General features: G+C 41.2%; 1 protein-coding gene across 1 annotated transcript in view; it reads right to left on the bottom strand.

Moving 5' to 3' along the window:
- LOC107722243 (threonylcarbamoyladenosine tRNA methylthiotransferase-like) overlaps nucleotides 1–11174 on the bottom strand; it is a 222711-nt gene that overhangs the window by 80149 nt on the left and 131388 nt on the right. Inside the window, exons 8-9 of the mRNA XM_016530527.1 lie at nucleotides 10624–10790; nucleotides 210–355 (exon numbers count right to left, since the gene is read on the bottom strand). Of these exons, the coding sequence (XP_016386013.1) occupies nucleotides 210–355; nucleotides 10624–10790 (313 nt within the window). The remainder of the gene's footprint in view (nucleotides 1–209; nucleotides 356–10623; nucleotides 10791–11174) is intronic.

The following is an 11174-nucleotide window of genomic DNA, read 5'->3' as shown; positions in this document are numbered from 1 at the left end:
ATCCCCCCCCCCCCCCCCATAAAAACGCTTTCTCATTGGATCGAAGCAAATCTCACAGGTGACCTATTTTAATTAAAAAAAGTGAGTTGTCACTGAAAGGTGAGGAGTTTGCATCACATGGATGACAGACACCAGCCTGAGCTCATTTGCCTGTGTTCCTAAATACAAGCGTCCCAGTGATGGTCCTCAGCCGTTCCCGCAGGACTCACCTCTCCTGGAGGAAGTCTATGACGCGTCTGAAGTCTGCGCAGCAGTACTCTCTCTTCATGTCCATCAGCACGCTGTCAGACGCAGACTGCACCGGCACGTGGAGGAAGCCGTAGACCCGCGGGTGCTGCAGGATCCGGACCATTTCCTGAGGAACAACACAGACGACACCGCAGTCTCTCTAGCAGGCTTTCTTTCACGGTTTACAGGGTTTGACAGTGCGAGAGTTTCACTGTGAAAATATATTTCTGAGCATGTATGCGGAAAAATACCTGTGCATTTAAAAAATAAATCAGTTTGAAATTTAAGGTTGTAAAGTCTCTTGAAAACACCAATGGTATAATACGTCTTAATTATCATTTTAGGAGGTCTTAAATTTGGGGATGAAAAAAAAGGAATGGTAATACAGTCTAATGTGATTATTAAACTTCAAAAGGCTGTGATTTCATTAAATAAATGTAAGTGTTGCACATTTAAAGTTAAAACGCGGTGCTAAAGGCTCACCGTTTCAGAGCAGTTTGCAATATATGAATACCACACATTTATTCTAATAGATTGTCATAATCAACAGCAGATATAACAGTAATGTTTATTTTATTGTGTATATATTGTAAGAGTGTTTATTTGATCTCCCTCATCTTTTTAAATGAGCAGCTGGCAATAATAAATAATAATGTTTTTCATAGTTATTATTGGTATTTTGGTTACATAAACAGTATATGGCAGTTAGTAATGTGAGTAAACTCTTGTAGCTTCAGTCCGGGCCGCTCGTCACAAATATATTTTACTAGTATTGTCATAATCTGTTTTTTACAGTTAAGCAAAGAGGGCCTTTGGATAATTGCATAATTATTAAATACAGTTTAAAGCAGAACATTAAAAAACCTAGTATACGTATGCATTCTAATAAATAAGAAAAATCATTCTGCTTGTAAATGTCTCCTTGTATCCCCTTAATTAAGGAAAAACACATAAATTGGCCAATTATCAGCGCAACCCTGAAGACGGTTTTATGCTTTCTAAATGTTTCTACTTAGGAGCACATGTGACGCTGCGTCAATCCCTGGTTTACAGACAAATACCTTTATTTCTTGAATTACTAATATGCACTATATGCCACATGTGCAACTGTTAATGAAGGGTCAAGCAGTGTGAAACGTATGTGTGTGTGTGTGTGTGTGTGAGAGTGTGTGTGTGTGTGTGTGTGTGTGTGTATGAGCGAGTGAGTGAGTGTGAGTGTGTGTGTGTCTGGAGAGGTTCAGTGTGTGTTCAGATCAGAGGCCTATAGTTAGTCTCTCACATCAGAGGTTCAGAGAAACACAATCTAAGTGCAGGAGCGCAGCTGCGAGGGGTTAACGTTTCACAGCAGCTGTAAATGTGAACAAGTTAATCTGTGAGTGCTCAGAGAAATGGCCACATCAAACACAACTCAGAAAAAACATCTATGCTAAGTTCTTGTTTTTGTTCCTGTGACGTGAGAACACCGAGTCTTCCTTTTCCTAAGCACATAGAAATACAACTGAAAGGCAAACTCAGAGCAGATCCAGGTCATCAGTAAAGGTCAGAGAAACAGTGTGATGTGTTACATATCTATCTCTAAATAAGAGAGATCAAGATGATAAATGACTGGGAAGCAAAGCTAAACTCTCCAAATACAGAGCTGAACCACCACAAATCAGCAAAACACATTGAGACCCACCATCTACATAAAAACCCCACCTAGCCACCGCACATCATCACATCTCACTCTGAGAAACACAATAAACCTCAGGCAGCTGCGTCACTGTTACCGGACCACCTCACATAAACATCTCAAACACACGTACAGAGCAGAACTGATCAGCTTCACACGTCTGCATTCACTATTCAAAATTACGATTTTTTTTTTATTATTATTAATGCTTTTATTCTTCAAGAACATATTAAATTGTTCAAAAGTGACAGTAAATACACGCAAACACAAATGTTACAAAATATCAAATAAATGCAGCCTTGGCGAGCAGAACCAAAAACATTTAAAAAAATAAAATAAATAAATAAATGAACGAATAAATAAAAATAAAAACATTTAAAAATATTACTAACCCCAAACAGTGTAAAAAACAAAAAAATAAATAAATATTGAACATGCTCAACCAATAATGATCTTAAATGTATTTCATATGTACTATATCAGGAAATTGCCTCTCACTATTAATTAAGCAATGAATCAAATCAATAAATAAACGAATAAAACACAACCTGTGTTTCTCACTCAAAGAACAAAACAGAGAGGAGAAGAAAACGGTTTCTCTCGGTCTCATTCAGAGGAACCGTTGATTACGGCTCATCCTCACAATTAAACTGCATTGTGTGGGTGCAGCCCCTCCACCGCACCACGCGTCTCCTACATTAGACGATCAGAATTAAACCAGTTAATTAGTGTAAAGAATAGTGACTGATTAGCAGTGTAGATAAACTGAGTCCACTTGCACTGGAACGAGTGAAGAACCTCAGCGAGTGTCACATGATCACAGACACGAGGCTCAAAACCATCCTCTGCTTTACAGCTTTACTAACGACTGCAGACTCACTCCAGAAAGAGTGGAAATTACGTATTTTTAATATGAAAATAAATATGAACTATAAATACAAATTAAAATTTGAAAATAAGACAGCAACTACCTACGTATTAAGAATGTGATTTTAACCTGACCTAGAGAACAAGTGTAGCAACGTCTGCTTCACGATGAAGTATAGAGTCTCTTTCCAGACCCTTCACCCTCCCTGTTCCTCTCCGGTGAACCTCCACCTGAACCACTGAGACCAGCACAAATCAGCTGACAACCACTTACCTCATCCTCATGGCCAGTGCTTGATTTGTAAATTAATAATTGCCGGATCCAAAACAGCAATTAAAAGGCGCTGTGACCGACACTGAAAATACAACTTAAGTTTTCCCGGAACATTCAATGACGTCACTAAACGGTGACGCCACAATTATATAGAGAGCATCGTTCACAAGTTTCTGCATTAACCTAACTAGGGCACAGCTTGGGTCAAAAATGGGTTGCCAGGATGATTTTAGGAAAATGTATATCTAAGATACATTAAAAATAACAACATTTGTTTTCATAAAAATAAAATTCAATCATAGTATAGGTATAAATATGCAAAAAATATCTGACTTAAGTAACAGTTTTAATTAAACGCGCATCCTTGCTTTATTTTACAAAATCGCAAATGTTCTGTTGTTATTTTGAGTGTGCAAAAATAAAAGTAAACACTTTGTGCTTTCGAATTATGTCTTACTCTTATCTGTATGACCAAAGATTATGTATTTTATGTTTTAGCTGTTCGATCGCGCCGGCGAGAGCATCGTTCACAAGTTTCTGCATTAACCTAACTAGGGCACAGCTTGGGTCAAAAATGGGTTGCCAGGATGATTTTAGGAAAATGTATATGTAAGAGACATTAAAAATAACAACATTTGTTTTCATAAAAATAAAATTCAATCATAGTATAGGTATAAATATGCAAAAAATATCTGACTTAAATAAGTAACAGTTTTAAATAAATCCTTGCTTTATTTTACAAAATCACAAATGTTCTGTTGTTATTTTGAGTGTGCAAAAATAAAAGTAAACACTTTGTGCTTTCGAATTATGTCTTACTCTTATCTGTATGACCAAAGATTATGTATTTTATGTTTTAGCTGTTCGATCGCGCCGGCGCCTCGCGTTCTCACACACACACACACACACACACACATGCTCACACACACACACACATGCTCACACACTCACACACACACACGCACGCACACACAAACACACACAAGCACGCACACACACGCACGCACGCGCACACACGCACACACGCACACGCACACACACACCACATATTCGCAACTCAAACATCACAGTCTGTTCATCAAAATAAATACAGTCAACCAAAAAAAACAAGGTTAGCTCACAAAACATCAATGAGAGCGAGTTTGAAGAAAGCTGACTGGTTACGGTCAAAAATGTGCTGAGGACCAATGCGTAACCTCCAAATATGCGCTCGCTCTCATATGCACGCACGCACTGTCACGGTAAAATAATCCATGTGACATCAGGGGTTCAACTGTAATTTTACGAAGCTACGAGAATACTTTCTGTACGCAAAGAAAACAAAAATAACGACTTTATTCAACAATTCGTCTCCTCCGCATCACCGTAGCACCATTATGGAGAATATCCACTGAACGCAAACAGCATATACTGTTCTGTGTCAGCTGCGTCACGCGGATACGTTTTCTACATTTATTTAGGCTTTGATTTGAACGAAAACAGCGTATCCGTGTGGTGCGGCTCCTCGTTTGTCAGTCACTTTGGATGAAAGCCTGAGTTAAATGCATGAATGTAAACGGGTTCTAGGGTGCTAGTTTGTCTGGTCACCTGCTTCAGGTTATTAACAGTTAATGATGATGCGCTCATCAAACGTGACGAGACTGATATTCAAAGGCTTCTTTTGTGTTGTTCTGGTCATTTCTGAGGGTTGTGGTCATCTCTCACTGGTCATGATAATGTTGAGCTCACTGCTGAAACAGTCACTATAATTGATCCTCAAACGTGGAAGATTATGCAGATTGCTCTAAAGTGTTGAATATTCAGTATGAGAATATGGCCATTAGCTGACAAAGAGAAGCATAAACCCACTTTAATTTCCGAGCAGACGCACACATCACTCTGGAGTATCAGATCCGATCAGACGCGATAGCAGGAGAAACACACAAGCGTTAATTAACAAACTTAATTATTCTTCATGTCTGTATGTCCTGCACCTTGTAGCCCAAAGCATCGTTTAATATGCATGTTATTTGCTCAAGGAAAACATTCATTTATGCGCTTATGCTAATGTGTGCTCAGAGCTCATTAGAGACGGGGCCTCCCACGATTCTCATCAGCCAATCACACGTCCCGTGTGCTGAAGGGGAGGGGCTCTGGCAGATGGCAGACGAGATGAGTGACAGCTGAGCAGGGCAAGATGAGAATGATTTAACGGCGTCTATCATGAGACACATCTAGGGATGGAACGATTACCGGTTTCACGATAAATCACGATAAAATGCCCTGACGGTTAGTATTATCGTTTAAAATTTAATTATCATCAAAACCGTATTTGATTATCGCGCTTTTTGAAAACTCGCGGTAAACACACTCACACACGCACGCACGCTCACACACACACACACACACACACTCACGTACACACACACACACACTCACGCACATACACACTCACACACTCACACACTAACACGCACGCACGCTCACACACACACACACACACACACACACACACCACAGCTTCTCCTCATCCTCCATCACAGCAGACGGCCTGATCCAGTCATTACAGCTCTGTGTCTTAGAAGAGTTTCTCCTCAGGCTGACGATGCTTACACACTCACTCATGCAAATAAAGCAGTACAGGACGAAGGACGGAGGAACTGAACACACCAAACACCTCCATCTCAGACATGTGCCGTATTCTCATAACAAGCTTGATGCATATGAAAGAAAAAAAAAATCTGGAACTCTGATCTGATAAATAAAATAAAATAATGCAATGTTCAATGATGCAATATCTACAGTATACGTAAGTAATGGGACACCAAATCATGTTTTAATCATGTAATGTGCCAATTAAACTGCCACAAGAATCAGATCACATGATCAGCCAGGCTCCGCACCCTCGTAACGCATCATCCTGCTGTGGTTTAGAATGAGCAGCACGAGAGACAGAGAAGGAGCTGTGTTTCATTCTGCTCCGATCGAACCAAACCACAGCAGCGCCGAGCCTTCACAGATGACCAGATAACAGATAACTTTCTTCAGAGATGAGGCATATGAAGCACAGTGTCACGCTGTAGGACGCTATGGCTGTGATGTGGAGAGTTTTATCTGTCAGTGATTCTGTTTTCTTTGGGTGGTGAGCGTGTGTGGAGCAGGACAAGCGAGAGAACAGAGATGAACAGAGCAGATCTGTGTTTAGAAACAGAAAATACTCCTAACAAAACAATTCATACATCACTGATGACTTAAAGGGGAGTTCAGCTTTGGAACACAAACAGAATTCATGAAATGACAGAAATCATTGCAGAAGTACCAGTGACATGACGTGTGTGCTCTATTTCAAGTCATCCGATGTGTCTGCATGAGGAATTAAACATGAAATTAAACGTATTCCCTGGAAGTCTGTTGCAGCTCTCAAATCTCATTCACATGCCACAGGACCGATCACGATGAAGCAAGTTTAAACATGACAAAGTGTGGATGAAATACACAACATGCTCTTTATCCAAAGCACCATATTCACAATCCATAAAAACCATACATAGTGTGTCATGAAGCTTGTGTGTCCTTACTGGAGCTCGATAAGCCGCAGTCACTGTAAAACATCTGCTTTTGTGTTCAACAGAAGATACTTCCTATAAAAAAATGAATTCATAAACAGGTACATTTGTGTTTGAAGTGTATGAAGGTCAAATGGATGACAGAGAGAAACCGCACAGCTACGAGCACGTTCACAGTCAAAAGTTTCTCAAATAAGCTTTGACCGAGCTGATACTGGAATCAGATAATATGAGGGCTAATTACATTTCTATCAATGCATATATTGCTATAATAACAGTCATTTTCAATATGAATGTGTCAGTAAAATGCAACTCTGTTCATTTCACAATGGAGCAACAGGACAAATCTAATTCCAGCAATAAACGGCTCAAAACATGAGACTGTTCCCATAACAAGCTGTGAAAGCTGACAAGTGGAGCACAGCGTTCCCGCAGGATCAGAGAGGAGTCTGACAGCGAGAGCACCGGCCGGATCTGTGATTAAACACCCGAATCTCCGGAGAGCAGGAGCTGCAGACGGACCAACACAACACACCCAACACAACCAGCATTCCTGAGTCTCATCGCTTCAGTCCTTCAGTCAGACAAACAGCCGCTCATTCACAAACACACTGAAGAAGTCTCATCTACGGTCCATGCAATGCTACATTAGGCCCCTAATGGACAGAGAGTCTCTGGCGGTTCATTAATATGAAAATGGCCCGTGTTTGGGATGAAATTAGCGGCGAGTCTCCAGAGCCTGAGCTATAATTGACTGAACTGTGAATGTTGACACATCGCTCTCTCTAGATTCAAGGCCAGCCAGCGAGAGGCTTGTTCAGTTCCCTCACACCTTCATTTCATTTCTCTATTTTGCATCATGGTTTAATTAGCCGCAGTTTAGTCAAGCATAACTATCAGTATTGCTCATGACTGGGGTTACTGATCTGAGCAAACGCCGATGCATTAGGCACCACAGACATGAATGATTCCTCAAATCATGTGTTTTGAGGAGACGCTTACTTTAAGACTTGGGGAAGTCTGAAATACTTCTATTTTTCCACCATAAATTATATTATCAGCATAACAATTTGAGTTGAAAATGAATGTGAACGTCTACGTGAGCTAAACCTGATGGTCATGTTCTCCAGTGTGACCCGAGAAGACCCACAGAACATCAGTGGAGCTATATTATATTATATGGCATTATATGGCATTAACTGGTGATGCACAGAAATTTTAGCAACCGAAAATATTTTTGGAGGGCCTAAAACAGTGGCGTTTAATTAGCGTTTCTCCGATGGCACATTTTGACTGTCTATTTTGTTTACCTTACAACAGGTAAACACATCAGCTGTGTGACACTAATGCTGGAGTAACAATGGTATTGTTTATTTGATTCTTACCGGTGGCCTGAACTGATCATCTTGTCCTCTTTACCACTAGTTAAAGAACCAAATAAACATGAATGAACATCAGAAGAAACACAACATCTTACTCAAATGAATCATGTCTCATGTAATCAATCAATCTATCAGTGTTTGATCCTGAATTGCATTTTAGGCCAGACCTGATTTCTGTTTTACTCCACGGTACAGTAAACAGCCCTGAAAGGCAGAATTAGTGAGAATTACTCACAAAAAGAGGGTGAACGAAGGAAAGCGAGACCGTTTAAACACAAGGTCCGGGCGTTTGTTCGTTCTTCTAGTCATCAAGGTGCGGTGAAGGATGATTTTCATGACGAGTAGCAGCACCCGGAGCAGAGCGCAGCGCTTCATTAGCTGACCTAATCAGCGGCCGTCAGTCGAGGGTGCTTCACCTGAGAGAGAGCACTACAGCAGATCTCGTGTCGCTCTCAGAAAGGCTTGCCGTGATGACTTCCCGTGACCCGCTGGACTGAAGCAGCGATGAATTAAACGGATGCTGGCCACCAATTAAAAAGCTCTTCAAAAGGAAACAGGTGAAGGCTAATGTACTCCAGTGCAATATGCTCCAGCACATCACGAGTGGACGCTACTGGCCTGGAGGTCAAGGCTCGGATGGTGATCAGGTACACGGGTGGAGCTCTGAGCACAGAAAGCTTGTCTCTCAGTTTAAAGATATGATTTGAGAGCCTGTCTTTGGATTTCAGCAGCCCCACAGCTCTTATAGTATTCATGTACGGTGCGGCGGGTTAACCGGCGGGTCAGATTTCATGACTGCATAATGAAGGCGATACGCTCTGGCTTTGGAAAAGCTAAATTTTCAGGTCGCCAAGTTTTGCTTCCTGAAATAAGATGACATCAAAGAGAGATTTGTGCAATCAGCAGCACATTAAACTGAAAGTTGAACCTCCAGCTCTTCTGCATTTAATCTGGGCTCTGCCACACACTCGCTCCATTGGTCAGACTGAAGGTAATGGGGAAAACTCTCCTTACCTGCAGTGATTACACACGATCTGATCATTCGTAACTAACGAAGACGCCAGCGTTCATCATTGCGTTATTCTCATTAGTGTTCACTAAGACATGCATCACTCCAAAACCCTGAACACAAGCACTATATGAATATATTTGTGCATCTGCACACCTGTCTAAAGGACATTTTCTCTGCGCATAAGAGCACAATTATTAGCTTGAGAACCATTTTCTTCAGAAAGAGTCAATTTTGTAAGTGAGACGGGAGGGTCTCTTTCTCACACCGCGCTGATCGGTCCTCTCCTGTCTCACAGGTGCTTCTGCTATTTCAAACGCTGAACAGAGGCTCCATAAATCACACATCTGCTCTGCTAAACACCTCTAATGCTGCTAAATGACTCCTCAGAAAGAGTGTCAGACAGCCACAGCCTCCAGAATAACACAGTCATTTACCAGCGCTGTGAAAGCTCTCCACCACAAAAAACACTTAAGAGCCAGTAAATGGAGATCTGGTAAAGTCAGGGGAATGTGTTCTGATAAGAAGAGGAACGCTCTAGTGTTAGCGCGTCTTAAACCACCCTGTGATGATTTAGAAAATGGAAGCATGAGCTAGTGAGTTTTAAGACGTCTGATTTCAGCCCATCTGTCTATATGTGATCTCTTGAGACGACACTTGCTATTTCCATCACCGGTGAAAACCATTTTACCTCATTCTTATAAAGTGTCTGACGCAACATGAGTACCTTCCTCGTACCTCACCTCCCGTCACAGAGACGCACGCTGAGTGAACACTACACGCTCACCTGCTCGTGTAGCAGAAGTCAATAGAGATTGTCAATCACTTGAAGAAAGAAGCGCAGCAGTGATCGTGAACTCGTGCTCCGCCGCTTCCCGTCAGACAAATAGACGCATCAAAACAACGACATGCAATTAAAAATACTTGCTGAGCACGTGGAAATGAAATAAGGACAAATAGTCCAATGATGGAAATCAAATTAGCACATAAAAAGAAATAACCGTCCTCTAGCACGTATACAAGCACGCCTACATTTCTAATTAGCATTTAATTGTTATTTTTTTTCATTTAGGGGAAAAAAAAATCATCACTTTTTAATTTGAACGTAACAGAGCATAAACGTAACCTATACATCGGGGGACAAAATTACAACCTCAATTAACCCTCTGCAAATTAAAACTGCTTCTCCCAGCACTTCTTGGGATTACGAGTGTCCTCGGCATCTGGGGCTCAGAGGGGGAACGCACGGCATTCTGGGTATTGTTCTAGAACAGCGGTTCCCAAACTGGGGTGCACAGACCGACCAGCAGGGGTGCGCGAGAGAATGCTTTTGATGATCTGTGTGCATTTTTTGAAGGGGCAAGTGAAAGAGAATTTTACTTGCCCGACCGGACAACTAATCTAATCTGATTAAAACATCGAATTAGGGAAGCACCAAAATTTCGGCGAGAATGATTCTGATTTTATTACACTTGGTGTAAACGGCAATTCATAATGACTTCAAAACCGAAGTAGAGTGTGAACCATAATTTGTGTGTGACGCTGCACCCCTAACCCTTTGATAGTAAGGTTTCATCTGCTGCAAGATCTTAACAGTGAAGTGCACTATGGGTAGTCAGGCGGTTAGTGAGAGGAAGAGGACGCACCTCCAGATGTTCCAGGATGTACGGTGGGTTGGTCATGCCCAAGCGCAGCATGGCTCCCTCCGGGATCTCCTTCACCAGCTCCCAGAGCAGAGAGGGCAGGTCCGTGCCGATGTCCCTGCCGTACGCACCCGTGTCCTCGCTGGTCAGCCAGATCTCACAGATGCCCTCTGCAACACAAGAACAGTCGTGCTTCCTCAATTTTTCCTATTAATTATAGCCATTCAACATTACAGTATAATTGAAAGCCATTATTTTTAACATTTAATAGGCTCTGAAATATATAACAACTTTTAATTTAAGTGATTTTAAAACAATCTTCACAAACTATATTATGTATGCATAAATTATGCATATTAATCTTTATTCAAGCTATAAAAGTTAATCAGCGACTAGAACAGTCCAAGGATTTCTCTTTTTCTTTTCTTCTTTGATTTACATCAATGACAGACTTCAGCAGGTTTCACTTTGAAATCAGCGCTGTCTCTTTAAAACCTGATGCACATGAGGCGGATCTGACACACATCCGATTTTCTCCCAACTCTTTACAGTCA

This window comes from Sinocyclocheilus rhinocerous, unplaced genomic scaffold, assembly GCF_001515625.1.
Source record: "Sinocyclocheilus rhinocerous isolate Xijiao unplaced genomic scaffold, SAMN03320098_v1.1 scaffold1506, whole genome shotgun sequence".
Taxonomy (NCBI): domain Eukaryota; kingdom Metazoa; phylum Chordata; class Actinopteri; order Cypriniformes; family Cyprinidae; genus Sinocyclocheilus; species Sinocyclocheilus rhinocerous.
This window is presented reverse-complemented; position numbering and strand designations above follow the sequence as displayed.